The sequence below is a fragment of the Staurois parvus genome, unplaced genomic scaffold (assembly GCF_062004578.1).
Source record: "Staurois parvus isolate SC_StPar_1 unplaced genomic scaffold, SC_StPar_1.0 ptg000287l, whole genome shotgun sequence".
NCBI lineage: Eukaryota > Metazoa > Chordata > Amphibia > Anura > Ranidae > Staurois > Staurois parvus.
Window position 1 is genome coordinate 18,474,952 of NW_028318083.1, and position 19,675 is coordinate 18,494,626.

Below are 19,675 nucleotides of genomic sequence, written 5' to 3' on the forward strand. Positions count from 1 at the left end.
GGATCAAGGCTGCTTTGTGCAAAACCATTGCACAGGGCAGGCAAGTATGTTTGTTATTTAAAAAAAAAAACTTTTACAATCACTTTAATTTTACCATGATCATAAGATTAAAGCCAAAGTTTTTTCTGTTTCTTTTGCCTTCCCTGCTTCCATTCCTCCTGCCTCATCAACATGTTAATGAAATATTTGCATAAATCTGTACCATTTTCACTAAATGCCTTATTTTAGACTCCGAGATGTCATGACTGGGTCTCTGTGCTTCTCTGCACAATGCAGGTAGATAATGGCTGGTGAGAGGGTCTGGTGGGGTGCTGTATATAGCTTCCTGAAAACATTATAGCTCCCTTCCATAAGTATTCCTCTTAAGAACCCTAAGCCCTCATGCAAGGAGTGGCTCTTTGGAGGAGTTATGCATCTGTCAAAATGCCTTGATGCAAAAATGTCAGTCTGGAGGTGCAGGCTTTCCTGGGTGAGCTGTATTTGCCTGCAGATCTCCCTCAGGACAGCCCACATGTAATGCTGAGCTTTGTTGATCGAAAGGACTGAAATCCAATGAATGAAAGGAGTGGGCCAGGGACAGTCAGGATGGGTAGGAAAGAGCTAGACAATGCTGGATGTCCTTCATCCAGGAAGTTAGGTTCACTCTGTCTTACCTACTGCAGCTTCCACTGCACATTGCAAGAAGCTCATCTACCCTAAAGGTTAGGTTTGGTTTTAGTGATATGTTTAGTTTTGCCCATTTGCACTATAAGAATAAATTACCACCAACACAGCGTGTGCATTGTGTGGTTGCTGTTGCATCGTGGATTGTTCTAATTTTCCTTTACCCCATACAATACAGTTAACTCTGAATGTCCAGCGCTGAAACTTACATTTCCAGCTGGAGTAGATCGATTGTAGTGGGTTGCTTGCCCTGCAATTAATCTATTCCAAAAACATCTTGCATTTTTTTCAGTGAATGCAAGAAGTTCTGTGATTGGAGGAGGTGCAAATAAATGTCATGTTCTTCCTCCTCCAAACACAGGATGCCTTGAATGTATTGAAAAGAATGGAAGATGTTTTTGGAATAGATTAATTGCAGAGCGAATGATATTCCATGTATACAGTAAAGCATGCTTGTTCTACTCCCTGTGGAACCTAAGGGGTTAATCCTCTGCATTGTGTAAAAAGGCCATTTGATCCTGACTTTTCTGCCCCTCCTCTTCAGATGTCCTCGTCTTATCTCCTGATAAGACAGACTAAACCGTAGCCATTCTGCACATGCATAGTTTGGTGTGTATTGCTAGAGAGGTTTTTTTATTTCTTGGGAGAGTGCACGTGATCAGCACAGGGCCAATCAGCGCTGTCCAGACAGAGGTCAGGGATTTTTGCATCCTCCTAGAGCAGAAATAAAACTCCTCCTACAAGCTTTAACCAGTGCTCTGCTGGACATTGATAGAAGTCACAAGACTGATCTAACTGCTGATGAGAAAAGGTATTTAGCAGTTTATATTTACTAAAATAATTGCACTTCCATGTTGTGTGTACTGTGAGAGACCAGATATAGTGAATGTAGGGTCCTGGGTTTAGGAATACTTTAACTTCAGAACAATTGACCTGCTGTGATCTGTTTACTCTAGCTGAAACTGGAAGTTTAGCACTAACTGTATTGGGTGAGGGGAATGCAAGTGAGACTATTGCATAATGTAGAAGTGGCAACACATTGCATATGCTTTATTAGCCCTGGTCCACACCTGTGCGACTTCAGGTGCAACATGCGATATACAAATCGCACATGAAGTCACATCTAATATATTTATATGGCACTGTCTTAATCAGTGTGATTTGAAGAAGCGCAATTTTAAAAATAGTTCCTACGCTACTTTCAGGTGAAGTAGCTCAATTTGAAAGTTGCTTTTAGTGTGAACCAAGACTTAATGTTCATTTATTCATTTATTTTACAAGTATGTGTTCATTTATTTTCAAAGTGCAAATGTGCAAACATTGTTTTTTGCCAGAGTTCAGCTTTAAGTTAAGGGTATATTGGCATGTTTGTAATTGTTTCAGTTAATTGGTGTAATAATCAGATTTTTGGGTGTCTCTTATTTCTAAAAGTTATTAGCATGTAAAATTCCTTACCCAAATATACCATGTCTGTTTAAAGACTCCAGAAACAAATGTATGTTTTTGAGATGAATTTGTGTAATCTTAGCACCAATACATTAATACAAGATGTGCTCTGTATCATTGGCAGGTTTCAGCCACTGCTTCCTGGGACTCTGCAATCCATGACTCAATACACTTGAATAGGGTTACTCCACAGAATGAGCGCATATATCTTATTGTGAAGGTGACAGTGCAACTCAGTCACCCAGCTGCTATGGAGCTGGTTCTCAGAAAGAGAATTGCTGTCAATGTATATAATAAACAGGTACCTAAAGTTTTCAACATTTAAAGCATTTTTTTGTATAAATGTATGTTGCACTTATAAATTTATTCAGTCAACAAAAGATAAGTTACATTACGTTTCAGTGGTCTAAAGCAGTGTTTCTCAACTTTTTTCAGTCAAGGCACCCTTTAAAATTTAGAAAAATCTTGAAGCACCCCATTCTAAAATGTGAAAAACTATTCTAAAACTTTTATGTAATGCAGCAATATCCACACATGTAGGACACCCAACATTAGAGATGATTTATTCTTCCAGAGCAAATACACTTTTGCACACTGGTACTGACTAGTATTCCAGTGTTTTTCTTCTCCGTCAGTTTTCTTCATCACTGAGCTAATGTGACCCCAGAACTCATGGAGAGGGGCAAACAAGGATGCTATGCAGGCAGCTAACATCTTCATTATCAACTGATGATGTTATTGGTTGTCAGGACGCCAGCGGCTAGAAGGTCATAGTGTTGCGCAATAAAAACATTTGTGTAACTGAAAGGCAGGCTTGTTCCACCCACTGGCTTGTATACAAGTTTTGGGCAATTTTTAGACATTTTGCCAAGGCACCCCTGAAGAAACCTCAAGGCACCCCAGGGTGCCTGGGCACCCTGGTTGAGAAAGGCTGGTCTAAAGAGTCCGGTTGAACAGCGTCAGTATGTGAGATATATATACCACAGTCAGTTCAAGCAGGTGGTCCATTATGTGTGACAACATTAGGGGATGCCGTTTGAAATGCTGATAAAATCTACTTCTGAACGCAAGTTTGGTATGTTCAAAAAAACGACTATAAACTCCACTGCCTGTAAACAACATAGTGTACATGGACACATAGGAAAACATTAGGGAGAGTTCAGGGGCTGCTGAAACAAATGCAGAAAAGCTCCTGAACGTGAGTGTATCAGTTGCAGTGTACATGAACCCTAAAAGAAGCTAATATCAGGTCAAATTCAGGTACCTGCACTAATTTCTTAAATAAATTGCATTTAATTATTTTTTAAATTTAGAGCTGCATTATTGAGTGTAGTTTATATCTGTATGGAATTCAGCTGAAATAAATTGCTGTGTTTGGACACTGGTCACAACAGGATGTGATGGTATGTATTATCCATATGAATGAATAATAAGCAGTGACATCTGTACTGTAGGTATAGAACGTATGTGCTGTTGGTTGAAAGGGAATGGACTTCACTGATACTTTTGATACAAATGTAGATACGATTTACAATTTAAAAAAGTATACATTTTTTCAGTGTTACTTTTAGAAAAGCTTCCTGTTTTTCAATGAATTGTATTACACTTTGTTGAAACCTGTCTCCCATGCATAACTTGATCCTGTGTTTTTTATATGTACTGTGAGAGCGTGAGGCCCTGTAACTGTGAGAATGGTTGTAGAAAGGACACAGGGTTTGCGAGTTCTGGACCCAACAGTATTGAATATGACCGGAGAAAACTGTTTTACACCTTTCTCCGGATTTTGGTATTCCCAGATTGGGCTTCGTACTTTGGAGTTTTCAGAGTGCTTTGGGAAGGTAGAAATCTCCAGCCCAGTGTCCAGGTCTTGCCAAAGACCAACAGGGTGTGTGTCCAGGTGCACACAGCCCTTATAATGATAGATTTGGGAAAATCTCAGTGCTCCTGTTGGAAGATAGGTGTGTGTTCCTGTTAGGAGACACAGGTGCTCTACTCAGTTGACGGCACTCTATGCTGGAGGAAATATTCCATGTCCATCAAGCTGAAAGATTTGAGGAGACTAAGCGAGTCTCAGAGTTTGAGTTAGCCGGGACAACTAGGTGAGCCCTGGGGACTAAGGGAATCTCTAAGTTTCTGAGGAGTGACAAGAGAATCCCTATTGAGAGGCCAGGAGTGGGCCTGTACAACAGGGAGCTGTAACTATAGGCTGGGTGAGACTGTTTCAGGGACCAGTGACAAGAGCAACAGTGCTGCTGAAGATTGAGCTAGGTCATCATTTTATGCTACCTGCTTTTGGTGGTGAAAATCCTGTGTGTGGGCAATTGTAGTGTAGACTTTAACTTTTTTAAATAAATGTGGGCTGGCAAGCCTTAAAATCACAGTTTGGATTGGTGTGGACTCTCTACAAAATGCTGCTACCATTGAGGTAAACAACCCCCAATATCAGAGTACCTTGACAATACCAAACATTTTGAAATGTGCTATAAAATTTTCCTTTTTTTTCCTGCAGAGTTTTACACAAAGCCTAAAAAGACGTATGTCTATCAAGAATATTCTCTATTCCTGTGGAGTAAGCTATGAAATTGTGTCCAATATCCCAAAAGTAGGTTTCTGAATGTTGAGTTGTTATAACAATAAACATTTACTTAGAGAAAATACCATAGACGGGTACAATCAAATGACTGTCTAGTGACTACATTTTATCTGACTGGAAAATAAACTCACTTAACTATATAAACGACAATGTGTGCTGGTTTTGTGCATATTTTCTGTCATTATTATGGCAATGAAATTGTGAGGGGGTGCAAGAGCTCACAGCTGCTTTTTATGTTTTCAAAGTTATTTCAGTTATTTCCTCTGGCTACAAAATCATATTGTCTACAGAGCTCTATAGCTCAAACTGAAGAAGCAGTGACCCATTACCTTCCCCTTCACTATCTGAGGTTTCTGTTAAATTTGTGAGAGATGAAATTGTTCTAGCAGGTTAAACTCTATCTTGATGCAAAACATATTGCTTGGTTTCTAGTAGAAGCTGTAGTGCCTAAAGAATATATGCATTTCTTATTCTTGTTTCATACTTGGGCATCTCCATCCTATAGACTGAGGCTTCTTCTCCTACCGTGTCTATTATCTCAGAATATGTTAAACCACCACACACAAAACATTTACTGAAACTAAAAACAGCATGCGATGTGCAGATTACCTAATTTCATTCACACTTACTATAAAACTTTTGGAATGTGTCAGTGATGTAATATTGTCTGATTGACAGGCAACAGAAGAGCCTGAGGACAGAGAAACCCTGGCTTTGATGGCAGCAAGGAATGAGTATGAAGCCACTTCTGATGGAGAGACCTATATTGAGAAATATACACGAGGTGTTCTACAGGTGGAGAACATTCTGAGTCTGGAGCGACTAAGACAGGCAAGTGCCATAGCAAAATCGGAATTGATGAGTGGAGCGGATGCTCTGTAAATTCAAAAGTTAAGTTTAACTAGGAAGAGCCAGGGCACAGAATAAACATTTGTTTGCTTTCATGATTGATTGGATACTACTTATGTGCTATTACCTGAAACAGGAGCACAATGATTAAAAGTGACCAGCACTCCAATGAAATTCTTCCACGTTTTTTAGAGGAATGTCACATTAGGCCCCTTGTCACACTAGGAGTTTATTATATGTCCCTGAATGTGTACAGAGCTAAATGCGAATAGCACTTGGTACAGTGTTAAGCCCTGTCCAGCCGCACCATATTTCAGCCTGCCATAGACCGTGACAGGCTGCAAGCACCAGGGCTGGATGCTATAACTGTGCATCTAAAACACCAGGATCGGATGCACACAGGCTAGTATACAAGGAGCCTTAGTCAGATAAAGTCAATGTTTTGAAATCTGAAATTGATATTTCACTTTCTCTGTTCGCACATCACCTAGTTAAATACGTTTAAAAAGGCCATGAAGTTCATCCTTCTCCCTTGTGGCAGTACATTGAAATTTTCTGAGTTTTATATTTGATATCACCTGTCATGGATGTAAAATGTACAAGATATAATTTTATGTTAGTTTGAAAGTAAATGTGAATTCCCTTTTTGGGTAGATTAGCTCAGATTTTAAAAATAATTTTTTTAAGTTGGCTTGGGTATATTTATTAACTCATCAGTGTTGTACTTTAGTAGTGCCAAGGTATGATTACCTTCAGAAAATGATTTCCACTGAAAGGGGAGATCAGCATTTATATAGGTTAACCACTTCAAGTCTGGACACTTTCACCCCCTTCCTGTCCAGGCCAATTTTCAGCTTTCAGTGCTATTACACTTTGAATGACAATTGTGCGGTCATGCAACACTGTACCCATATGAATTTTTTTTAGCATTTTTTGAGACATAAAATTTTATTTTGGTGGTATTTATTCAACACTGGGATTTTTATTTTTTGCTATATAAATGAAAAAGTGCAAACATTTTGAATAAAAAGTGTTTTTCTTATAAAATTTTGCAAATAAATAATCTTTCTTCATAAATCTTGGCCAAAATGTATTCTTCTATCTTTTTAGTAAAAAAAAAATAACCCAAATTAGTTTATAACCAAAAATTATAATTTTTCAAAAAATGTTTTTACATTTGTATTATTTTTTTGTATATTATTATTTGTTTTTTTTTCTTTTAACATACTGTCACCCTATCAGTACAGTGTCACCATAGTGACACTGTACTACTTGTGGGGGGTGATGAAGATTTTTTTTTTACACTGATTGCTTTTATACCCATAAAGGCTGTAAAAGCAAGAATTTCTCCCTCTCTCTGGCTGCATTCTTGCAGCCATTGAGAAATACTGTGAAAGCTGTGATTGGTCACAGCTTGTCACATGGGGCTTGGGCAATCAGTGATCACATGATCGAAACCTCACAAGGAGACAGTGGGCACCAAATCGCGGTGCCACGCGCTCCCAGGGAGCGCGCACAGGCAGGGAATGCGGGAGGTTGTTTATAAATGTCCACCTGCTCCTGCACTGCTCCCATCCGGCCGTGTATGTACATGGGCCAGACGGGAAGTGGTTAAACGTACCCTTCACCGGATTTCATATAGCATAAGGTCTTGGGTTTTGATTTTGTGAGCATCACTTGAAGGAGACTTGAGCAGCATTTGCTCCTGGACCCTTCTCGGTCTGCTATAAGCTCATGGATTTGACTCTATAGCTGGGCAAATAAAAGTATGGATAAGCTTTCACAATCCACTACAAAGACTTACAATATACCCTGCAAATAAAGGGAAAAATAAATGTGTTAATTACATAACAAACTCCACAGTGAACTGAAATAAAATAACCCTCAATAACACATGATGGTAGAAAAAATAACTTTACATTGCAGCAAGATTCAAGTCATATATTTAGGGGGTCTGTTTATCAATCGTTTTTTCTAAGATTCATACAACTTTCACCCAAGATTCAAACATTTTTCAATAAAAAATTAGAAAAATGTTTGAATCTGTGATGAAAGCTGTATGAATCTTGGATAAAACACTAATGAATAGACCCCTTAGCATGTATAAAACTAGCATGTGTGTATGTTTACCCTCTGCTTTTAGGCAGTGACAGTAAAGGAAGCCATTGCAAACAAAACCAAGCACATTCGGCGAAGCTTGAGCACACCCAACATGCACAATGTAAGTAATGCCACTTTACTTTACTTTTAGTTTTGTAGCATATATTAATTTAATATTTCAGCAGAAGAAATGTTTTGAATATGTTTATAAATAATATGACTTCAACCAGGTACAGTCATTTTGTATATAAAACATCACTATACATTTTCTTAGAAACGCTCATCACGTTTAACATGAATAAGCATATGTATTTCATATTTGTGTTCTGTGTTTCTTTTAGGTTTCTTCTAGCCGCCTGGATTTGTCTGGCTTTGAAGAAGATGACAAGGTAAATTAGATTGCTCTGGACAAAAGTACCTACAGACATTAGAGAATGTTCACCCAATCCAGTGACTGAAGTAGATCTTAACCTAATCACTAAAATCTCATATAAACATAACATGTTAATGTAATTTCACATTTGGTCATCAATATTTTTAAATTTGCAACTCTCATTAAAATAATATCTGGTGATCCTGCTATTAAGGTTCATGCACTTCGTCTTATGGAGTAACAACTGTTGCCTAATTCTGCTTCTGCATTGTCACCCTTTTACATGCACCCCTGATGAAGACTACAAGCACCCATGCTGGCACGTATTGCACTGGACTGGTCCACTATTGTCACTATCAAGAAGCTGATCCAGAGCAATCACGTGCAGCCGGCGCTGTAGCGAACACAAAGAAATGGCAGATAATTGAGAATGCTTTATTAAGCTAAACTTAAATCAGTTAAGGTTTATATTTTCTCTTATGGGTGTATCATGTAATGTTTGTATTTTGGCATTTCTGTGACCATGACTGGTACTACCTAGCCAAGTTTGTGTAAGGACAATTGAGTGTCCAGGATGGATCCAATCACTGTCAATTTCACATGAGAAAGGGCACAAGCTTTAGCACTTCCCCCTTCCTTTTCTATTAATGAAAACTAACAATTTCACCCCAGAGGAGTCTGTGTGTATGTAAAAATATCTTTTGTTACAGCTATTGGTTGGGTTGTTCGATATACCAGTTATTCTAGTTTAATAAAGTATCAACCCCCTTGTAAAATTACAGATTTATACATTATATAAAGGTTGTAATACATTTAAGTAACAGACTTCTACAGAAAATATAGGCCTATTTTAATACCAACATCCTGTGTTACATAGTATTGGAAAATAGACTGTATTATTTTAGAACTTAACAAATATACAGTAGTACAAAATTTATGTGGGTTTTTTTTTGTTTGTTTTTTTAATAGACTGTATCTACTTTTAAAAAATGTTACTCTTCTTAAAACCAGTTCAGAAAATTCATTAAAAACCAAGGGTCAAAAAACAGACCCATCTTGTATATTACACATACATCAATGCATCACATTTCTCCTCAGCTCATTGGTAAGCTAACATGTTTAACAGATACAGTAAGTAATCCGATTTACCAGGAGGTAATAGCCTAGATAGAGTTGTGATTCCCAAAATCCACGATCTGGCAGAAAGAGCCCAGATGTATTGTAAGGAGCCCAGGCTGCATAAACCAAGAAGTCCCAACTCCAAGGGATCCTTGTCATCACTCCTTAATGCCAAAGCGCATAAGGGATCTGTCCTGATGAAGCAGACTGTTGATCTGGTAAATACATTGTTACCTTTTTTGGCAGCTCCTGTTGGAAACTACAAGGATGTGATACAGCACACGTAAAGATTTGGCTATATAAATGAGCTTTTGGGAAAATGTGGGCCTAATTACTAGAAAGGCTGTGGGTGAATTTGATATATTTATGTGCAATATACAAAATAGGTCTGGTTTTATAATGAGAATTTAAAAATTACTGTGTACTAGATCTGTGAAGTACCACTGAAGTCCCGCATTAGAGTCTTTTTTTGCTAATACAAAATTTAAAAGAATGGTAATATCTGCTCTTTTGTATAGACGGTCCAAAAATAAAACTAGTAAAAAAAAAAAGATTGCTCTGGTGGCGCGACATATAGTTTGGGTACAAAGAACAAACTGACAGGCATATCTTGAAATTAAAAGTTAATGCAGCTGTATAAAATTATGTTAAAATACTTTTAACCAGTTACTTTGCTGGTAAAGAATGAAGACATGAGATCATGGCTCAAGCTTCACTAGTGATATTTGAATAGCAGATGGGTAACAGAGGATAATGAGCAATAATGAGAAGCAAAATGCTTACTAACATTGGTATGTTTAAACAGGGATGGCTGGAAAACCAGCTAGATGTGTCTGACTACTCTTCCAGCTATAAAGATGTATCAGGCTGTGGACGTCAGCTTACTGAATCTCCTAGAAGAAGCAATGGCGGAGGTATGCTTTTTGTTGTATGTTCTAGCATGGTTAGGTTAGATGGCAGTTTCATTATGTGAACGGTTAGTTACTTTGAGAAGGAGGGAGAGATGTGATACTTGTATAAGTCTGTATCACGGTAAAGACAATGCTTATGCATTTTTTATCATCTTTTATCTTCATTTATTTGACAGCCTTTTACATTTCAGAGCCTTGAAATCTAATTATCTAACCCATAGATAAAAATGTTGAAAGCTTGCCAAATATTTCTCTTATCTACCACTTTTTCTTTTTCTCTAGGTGGAGCCCCAGAAAGTCCACAAGCCTTGATGACAGGTTCATTCAAAACCTTTTCTCCGCAACCACCAAAATTTTTTAAGCCGTTAATGCCTGTGAAAGAGGAACACAAAAGAAAAACCCCTATTGAAACTCAGCCATTGCTTGGCCAAGAGGTACTGGCACAAAATACGAATTTTGGTGTCCTTAAAGTGGAACTAAACCCTTCTTTTTCTGCTAATGCAGATGCCATCGCTAGCCTCTGGTTTAATCTGTAGTTGCAATGGTGCTGCATACATGGCTTTTCATACCACTACCATTTGGAGGCTAGATCGGTTGACAGCTGACATAAGCACTCTAGCATTGTGATCAATATCGCTAATTGCAATGCTTTGAATGTAACGTAAACTGCAAATGCCCTAGTAGATAGAATGCAAATTAAAACACTGAAAAAAATCACATTGGTATATTTGCGTAAAGATTATTGAACATTTCTAAGTTGAGTTTTTTGGGAAACCGTTAAACTGATGGGTTTAGTTTCACTTTAACAAAATAAAATTGTATTTGGCTGATTATTTCTTATATATTGAGGTAACATACTTGACATATGGTACCCGCTGCAATTGGAGTACCTGCATGTTTCATCTGTACAAAACAGTCCATTTTTTGCTTGACAGTCATGAGTTTTGGTGCCTAAAACTGTCCAGGCGTCTACAAAATAGTATGTGATGTGGGCAAATCTGTGTATCACTGGGATAGTTCTCAACATTGTTTTGGTCAATTGCAATAAGATCTATTTCATCACAAACTTTGATTTAGAAATGAGGATGGTGTTATTTATAAATGTAAAAAAATATTTCCGGATCCAGTATTGAAGAGGTGAGTATGCCGAGTGAAGTCCAGATCCAGGCTCTTTAGAACCTATTCAGACTTGGTGTTGCAGTACACATTGTAATGCATGTTACTGCAATGTGTATGATACATTGTGACTCAATTGATTGTGGATGACACCCCAACACGAATGACACTTTGCAGTGCGAGGGGGGTCATGTGTGTTTTTTCATCTGTTGTGCTAAATAAGCTACATGGGCTATTTTAATGTAACACATTAACACACCACAATGGATCAGAATAGGCCCTTTAATCACTGAGAAGCGTCCTTTATTCAGTACAGTGGATTTACATTTTTTTTTCATATTAGAGATGCAGTGTGTATGTGTGGGAACAGTTTGCATAAGGTGAACTGTAATGTAGCCATACACAGTAATATTCAGGCAATTTTAACAAGCTTTTGTTTGCCAACAAATAGTTTTTATTAATACTGGGGAAAGGTATAAATTGTAGTAGGTTGTCATAATCCGTTTATTGCTTTAGAGTGGCTGAAATTGCTTGAATCTTGTAGTGTGTGCCAACTTACTTTAACCACTTCCAGACCGGACACTTTTACCCCCTTCCTGACCAGGGTAATTTTCAACTTTCAGCGCTATCACACTTTGCATGACAATTGCGCAGTCATGCAACACTGTACCCAAATGAATTTTTTACCGTTTTTTTTAGACAGATAAAGCTTTATTTTGGTGGTATTTATTCACTGCTGGGATTTTTATTTTTTTTGCTATGTAAATGAAAATGTCCAAAAGTTTTGAAAAAAAGTGGGTTTTTTTATAAAATTTTGCAAATAAATAATATTACATCATAAATCTTGGTCAAAATTTATTCCGCTATCTTTTTAGTAAGGAAAAAAAAAATCCAAATTTAGTTTATAACCAAAAATTATAATTTTTAAACTTTTTTTTTTACATTTTTATTTTATTTTTTTATATTTTTTATTTTTATTTTGTTTTTTTACATACTGTCACCCTAGCAGTACATGGTGACACTGTACTACTTGTGGGGGGTGATGAAGATTTAGTTTTTTTTTACACTGATTGCTTTTACACCCATATAGGATGTATAAGCAATCATTTATCTTTCTCTCTGTCTGCATTCTTGCAGTCATTAAGAAGTACTGAGTGAGCTATGATTGGTCACAGCTTGTCACATGGTACAAGGCTGTTGTGAATAGCCTTGTACCATGTGACCTCTGTGATCATTCACAGATTTCACACGTAGTAAACAATGATGTCACAAGTGACATCTTGCTTACTACTTTGTATGTGATCACTGATTGGCCAATCAGTGATCACATGATCGGGACCTCGTACAGAGGTCCCGTCTGACGATCAGTGTTTCACTGCGTCCGGAGGACACAGTGGGCACCGGATCATGATGCTGCGCGCTCCCAGGGAGCACGCACAAGCAGGGTGTGGGGAGGCCGTTTATAAACGGCCACCCGACCCTGCACTGCCACCGTCCGGCCAGTCGGGAAGTGGTTAAGAGTGGAGAAGAACACAGTTGGTAATTTTTTTTTTCTTTCTGGTTTTCTTTTTGGTGATACTGGCCATTGAGTTGTCTTTAACATATATTAAGTATAAAGAGATTTTTTTTTTATTACAGCAAAACTGTTCAAAAACAAAATACACAAAGTGCATAGTTTTTTCTTGTAGAATGACAAACACATTGATTATGAAGTTTAGTTATTTCATTGTGCACATGCATTCAGTCAAATACTTGATTTCCTGACACAGCATGACACTTAATAGTTATTTGTTGCATGTTTTTTGCACATTCTGTAACTATGTTTTGCATGTGTCACTGATATTTTCAGTTTTTGTTTATTCCCTGCATTGTTCACTCACCTGCTATTGTCTGTTTCACATGATGTTTTGTGTTGTGATGTGTTGTATGTCTTAACCCTTACAGAGCATGCCTTCACCACTGACAAATAACACTGGCACTGCTGTGCCCTCTGGAACTAATGCCAGCTGCATGCCAGTAGATACCAATATAATTCATGAAGATACCATTGTAAGTTTGTATTTTTGTTCTTGTTCATAGTAGGTTTACACATATTTTAGAATGCTTTGCAGTAATTTATGTTATCCTTTTTATGTTGCTAGAGCTTTTGTCGTGTGTGGATAGCACAGCTGTGTCGTGTTCAATTCCCCTGTTAATAATAACCAAAGTAGCTGTAATAATGAGACAATTATGCAGAATACTCTGTAATGATGTGGCTCAGAAAATTGGAGAAATTTAAAAAAATTTCTGGCAGTATACCTATCCTATTTTACCCTTTATTATTGTTCCATGTGCTAATGTTTAAATTGGTTAACCTCACTGTAAACCCAGTAAAATTGATTGAATTAAAGTAATGGTAACAGGTTTGCTAGTAATTGCAGGTGGATTGTATGCACGCAGTGGTGTTATTGGCTGGTATGTTTATGCATGTTTTTTAATTGGCTAACATTCTCTGCCGCCTAATTCAGCTCAGCCTTCTATAGCCTCAGCTTGTACGTCGGTGTACTGGGTATTAATGTTGTGTGACATGACTAACAGGATTAACACATTGGCCTAGGTTTACTGCTTTCATATAGTGAAGTGTTTTTACAAGTGTAGTGCATTTTCAATGAGCATCTATTTTGAAATATAATTGAACTAATTCCATTAAAGAGACACTAATACCTTGTCGATACATGGCAAAGAGACAGTGTCTCTGCAATAGCCCTCTGTCCCCCTTTATACTTACCAGAACTCCCCAGCCTTTTGCTTTCTCAGTCGCAGCTGGTGACACTACCTGTCAGTTTTGGGGAGCATGTGGCTTTCTCCACCTGACTATGATCAAGCCTAGGTCTAGCAACCAATCATTAGGAATGAGCACTGTCACGAGATAGGAGGAGTGACATGACTGCTCCCCCTGCTCACTGACACCCTTGATTTTTAGTGCTGGCTGGAAGGGCGGAAGGCACAGCAATCAAGCACTGTCAAGTATAAGGGGGTCAGGGGCCTTTGCATTGCTGTGCATGGGCAAGGTGTGGCTTACACATTTTTTTTCACTTGCTCTTTTATATTTTTGTTATAAATATAGCATTTTGTAAATTAGCTGTTAGAACAATATTTGTTTTAATAAAACAAGCCTGTCACCAGAGTGTAGTGTCCAAACCAGGCTCATAGTTGAAAGCTTCGAAAAAGCAACTTTCTAGCGATTCAAGTGTTAAAGGGGAAGTTGGGCCAAAGCTCTTTTGGCCCTACTTCTTCTGTAGATCACAGGAGTGCACTTTGTTCTTTACCTCCATAATCTGTCTCATATTCAGCTGACAGCAAGCTACAGTTTGCTGTCAACTGACATCACTGAGCTGGTCCATGCTCTGGAGACATTCTGACTTTAATGACGAGATCAACCCAAATGCCTGACCGGAAGCTGGCTGAGCCTCTTAGCGCACTGCTGAGCCTCTCCCGCCCCCTGCACAGCCCAGCGCTCCATTGAACACTGGAGGGCAAGAGCAGAGAACTGATGACTGATGGTCACTGCTCTTTGCTCACTGGAGATTGAGAACTGAGCGAACAGCGGCCTTTGATTGCTCAGTTCTCGGTGTAGAGGCAGTGGTGGACAGATACAGCATCAGACCAATACTGCATATACCTAGGTTAGTGTCTGTGTGTTTTTTTTGTATTCCAACACCTCTCTTTTAAAGTTATTCAAGCTTCAGGTTCTGGGAAATTAAGTTTTGATTTGGTCTAAAAAGGTAAGAGAAATATAGCCAAAGCTATTTTGGCTGCACTTCCCCTGTGGATCACAGGAATGCAGTTCGTTCTGCACTCCTGTGACCCATTTTCAGCCGACAGCAGGCAAAAGTAAATGAAGAAAAAAACAAAGTAGTGAAGCATTTGCTCTGCTAAAGTGCATTGGCAACATTATAAATAATGGGGGTGGAGTTGTCATTTTGAGAAATAATTGCGTAAACAGCAGTTGAAAAAAGGTAACAACTTATAGATAGTGCACGGTTTTGCGAGGGTCAGCTGACTCAGAGAACTGCATGTGAAAAGGAAGCAGGAGATAAAGCAGGAAACAGCCTGTGTATGCGATCAGCAAATATGGCTACCATCATGAACAAATGTTTAATTTTAAATGGAAGAAAATGTTTGGAGGTGCACTTACAGATTTCACCTTCAGCACTTACTGGTGGTGAAATCTTTTTGTTGGGGTGTAATTGTAATAAAAGTGAAGTATGGCTAAAGATTTTTTGCATACTTCTCTTGTGGTTCACAGGAACGCACTTACTTGTGCTAAAATCTGCTATTGGTTGATGTTACAGAGCTGCTTCTATCTCTGGAAGTATCCTAACCATATTGTCGGGATTATTATTATACAGGATTTATATAGCGCCAACAGTTCGCACAATGCTTTACAAAATGAAGGTAGACATTACAGTTACAATACAATTTGGTGCAAGAGGAAACAGAGGGCCCTGCTCGTTAGAGCTTACAATCTAGGACCCAGATGCCTGATTGGCAGCTGGCTCAGCCTCCCACCGTACAGCTGAAAGCCCGAGCCAGTTGCTCCTACCCCTTCCCCAGCTAGGCACTCCAGTGAACAGAGGTGACCGAGAACTGAGTGATCAGCGGTCATATGACTGCTCAGTTCTCTTAAGAGCTGGCGGGGGACAGCTGCAGTATCACGTACCTGGTAATGGAGGCCAATGGAGAGAGGGCTTCCCTTGCGGCTAAGTTCTGGACTCCCCTGTGAGGTGGACAGCGGGAGTAAGGCCCAAAGTTTCACAGGTCGCTTGTAGGAGTGCTGGTTGGTGGTCCACTCGGAAGCACAGCTGGTGCACGGAGATAGGTCTGCAGACAGGAGGTGCCTGTGGGTGGTATGCAAGCCCTTCCGGGATTTAGATGTTTACTGGATAGTCGGTGCAAGCCAAGGTCAGGTACCAGGTGGGAATAAGAGCATTCGTAGACAGATGGGATAGCCGAGGTCATTCACAGAGAAGCGAGAGGGAGAGAATATCCGTAAGCCAAGCCGAGGTCAGAGCAGGGGTAAATCAGAGTAGACAGGTCCAGGAGCAAGCCGAGTTGGTAACAGGTAATCACAAGTCAGAACCACAGGGAACAGGAACAGGGCACAGGGAGCTAGAGATCATCCAGCAACCAGAGGAAGTGATGAGCCTCCTTATAAAGGCCGTCTGGCACCAGACTGAGGCTCATGTGTCCTTCTGCGGCCATGTAGAGTATTGGCAGAAACGCCAGATCTTCCAGAACTCCTGCCATGGACAGGACCCTGACATGCAGCATCAGACCGATGCTGCAAACATGCAGGTGAGTATGTATATTTATTTTTTTAACAGCCATGAATTTAACCTTTAAATCTTTATAGGCATCAGTTTGCATGGTGGTACTCCATTGTGCCCAGATATGTAAACAAGAAACCTTTCTATTAATTGTAATTGGAAGATCGGGGTCATGTATTGGCATTGCTACATGGATAGGTTAAAAGTAGATATGGTCATGCATTGGCAAACAAAATAAGACCTGCCTTTCCATTCCCAAGTTAAACTGTATTTTGGGAGACAAAAAAGTGTTCTAACTATAATACTGATATCATCAATTGACTTATCTCTTTGGTCAGGCAGATATTGTGCATACATTTCACTTTATATATGGGGACCTTATCAGTACTTCTACTTTCCTGCAGTTATATTGTATATGAGCACCAGTGTCTTGATTTATCCCCATTGCCTGTATTTTTAAAGCTCAGAAATAGTGGAATTGTTCAGTAACACAAAGAGCAGGGATGTGGAAAGTAATCCATATCATCCCCATTGCTGGCTTCAGTAAACTAGTATCTAATTGGTTGTCACTAGGTACTGTCTTTTGCTGATCATTGCTTCACTGCATTGCATTGCGCTGTTAAGTAAGCCTGAAAACTTTGCATGATAAGCTTGTGTTCAATAATGCTCATTCCCCACATAACCAGCATGCTTTATAATATAATCTCTGTTAATGCATCTGCTTCTGGAGGTGAAAGTAAAAGCACAAGCTATTGGTTGCCATTCAACTGGAAAGTTCACTTAATGCTCTCCTTATCTCTAGGTCTGAGAGGTCCCAGATACCGTACACAAGGCTCCCAGGAGGTGAAGTCAGTTTAGTAGTTATGGATGAGATGTTACAATCTTTGATAATCAAATGAGACTAGGCATTCTATATGCCTGTTGTATGAGTTTATCTGGTCAGAACAAATGGTTCCACACCCTTACTGAATTAGTCTTTTTTTTTTTTTTAGTTCTGTCATTTCAACTTTGTATTTAGTAGATTTCTGAAATTCAGCTTGAACATTAACGGGAACATGCCACAAGTGAAATATTTGTCATTTGCAATGTTATTGGCCTCTTTCTGAGACATCTAGTTGCTTATCTTTTATGCTAAACTGTTAGGATATAATTCTTTGAGGAACTGAGCTAGAACAAGTATAGATAAAAGTGTTTCTGTATTTCCTGGACACTCATTTACTGCATGCTTGTTCTTGGCGTATGACTCAGATGTACTAATGCCAAATACAGTCAAGCAGCTAGAGTTTTCAGAACAGATCAGCAATGACACCCCATATTTCTCCCATGACAGGTGTGGTTTAAAATGTCTTTATTTGGTTTGGGAAGGGGCTTTTATAAATCTAGTGCAGATACAAAGCAGAACATTTTTCATACTTTTTTTTTTTTTTTTAAAGTAATTTTACTTTTAAGAACATAAATGTGTATAAATGTTATTTAACTAGAAAGGTTAAAAAAATACTTTTGAATAATGGAGGCTGTTACAAGTAAAAAGCCAATTCATCCTTACTACTAGAGTAGTGTAAAATGTTAACATAAATGTTCTCTGTTAATTCTGACAGGATTCTGAAGAAGAAGACCTGGAACTAGATGAAGGAGCTATCCAAAAAGAAACTGGTTCTACCAGTTTAACTACTTTCAGGCCTTATGTGCCAGAGGAGTTTGCAGACTTTAGTGTTTACAATGCTAGCCTGGAAAACAGGGAATGGATAACCTCAAAAACAGACTTTTCTTGTTCGTTTTCTTTGGATAAAGAAGTTTCTCGAAGTCCTACCACTAGCAGTGTTACAAGTGGCTATTTTTCCCATAGTGCTTCCAATGCTACACTGTCTGACATTGTGGTTCCTTCTAGTGAAAGCATGGACCAATTAGTCCCTCAGGGAAGGGATATAGAAACTCATGAACTTACAGGACATCCGTTAGCACAGAATTGCAAATCTTGTGCACTTAAAGGGTTGAAGGATGGCAATTGTACAGAAAATACCACTAGCTTATCTGCTTTCACAGAAAAAAGTGCCTTTAATAAAGTGCCATATTGCACTACTGAAAATGCTGCTGCAATTTGTAGAAGTGTATCCTCTTCCTCTGTGGATAGTAACAAAGGAACTTTTGTCAAGTTTTTTCCCTGTGAAGTTGCTGTGGAACATACTTTGGATATTTTGGAAGACCACTCATTTACGGAATTTATGGGGGTAGAAGATGGGAAAGACTTTGAGCATCCAGAGGACTTGCCTACTTGCTCATCCAATGGGGAAAAGGATGGTGTGATGTTTGTAGACTTTGGTTCTGTTATGTCAGACCTCTCATATAGCATGTCAGAGCAGAGTGTGTCAGAAGAAAGTGATCAAAACTCAGTCTGCCTTGAAGAACCTGCCTTATTTAATAAAACTCAACCTGAAAGTGATGTGCTTGCAAGGAACCATCTGGATGTTTCAGATGACTTAGAAGACAGTTCTTCTGAATCATCATGCCACTTTTCATTAGGTGACCAGGTATGCATTGGGGACAACAAGTTTGGAACAGTACGATATATTGGTGCAGTCGATTTTTCATGTGGCGTATGGATTGGAGTTGAACTCCATGTCCAGCTAGGTAAGTAAAACCTGTAGCAACAAAATATTAAATAATTTTCCACTGTTAATGTTAACTATTTTTATACTTTATCTTTCTGACTAATCACCCATTTTAGACTTATTTTAATTTCCACTATTTATTTTGTTTAATGTCATGAAGAATCTACTGTGTCTTATTAGAAATATTGCAATTTTTCTTGTTGTCATAAAATACCGCAGACATAGCTGTGTCTACAGGATGTTTTTCTAACTGCTTTTAAATGCAGAAACATTAGGAAGTGGAACTTGATTATAGGTGTGGAACAGAGCAACTTTGTGTGTTGGTTGGGAGGAGGGGGATGTAAAGCCCAACTTTTTAATTCAATTTGGTTAGAGTAGAGACTGGTAAGACCTTGAGAGTGTGTACAGTAAGCTATTGAGAAGCACTGAAGCATTTGGACAGCTTTCGGCAAGCTTTGTAGAAGGCTACATTTTTTGTAGCATCCTTCAGCTGAAGTTTGGGAATGTTAAAGCTGAAGTTTAGGTATGGCATTTTTTACATAGCTATATTGGTCCAAGCCCAATTTAAGTGTGCGTCATGCCTCTGG

The 19,675-nt window shown here is 38.7% G+C and overlaps 1 protein-coding gene across 6 annotated transcripts in view; it reads left to right on the forward strand.

Annotated features, from left to right (window-relative positions):
* LOC149458413 (kinesin-like protein KIF13A) overlaps positions 1-19,675 on the forward strand; it is a 156,157-nt gene that overhangs the window by 121,698 nt on the left and 14,784 nt on the right. For 4 of the 6 annotated variants that reach the window (XM_089682272.1, XM_089682273.1, XM_089682274.1 and 1 more), the window contains 8 exons: positions 2,234-2,410; positions 4,619-4,711; positions 5,381-5,537; positions 7,699-7,772; positions 7,993-8,040; positions 9,949-10,057; positions 10,337-10,488; positions 18,078-19,107. In XM_089682272.1, coding sequence (XP_089538398.1) covers positions 2,234-2,410; positions 4,619-4,711; positions 5,381-5,537; positions 7,699-7,772; positions 7,993-8,040; positions 9,949-10,057; positions 10,337-10,488; positions 18,078-19,107 — 1,840 coding nt within the window. Of the gene's footprint in view, positions 1-2,233; positions 2,411-4,618; positions 4,712-5,380; positions 5,538-7,698; positions 7,773-7,992; positions 8,041-9,948; positions 10,058-10,336; positions 10,489-13,114; positions 13,220-17,281; positions 17,323-18,077; positions 19,108-19,675 lie in introns of those variants that run through there. The other 2 variants (XM_089682276.1, XM_089682277.1) reach the window with 2 other exon arrangements.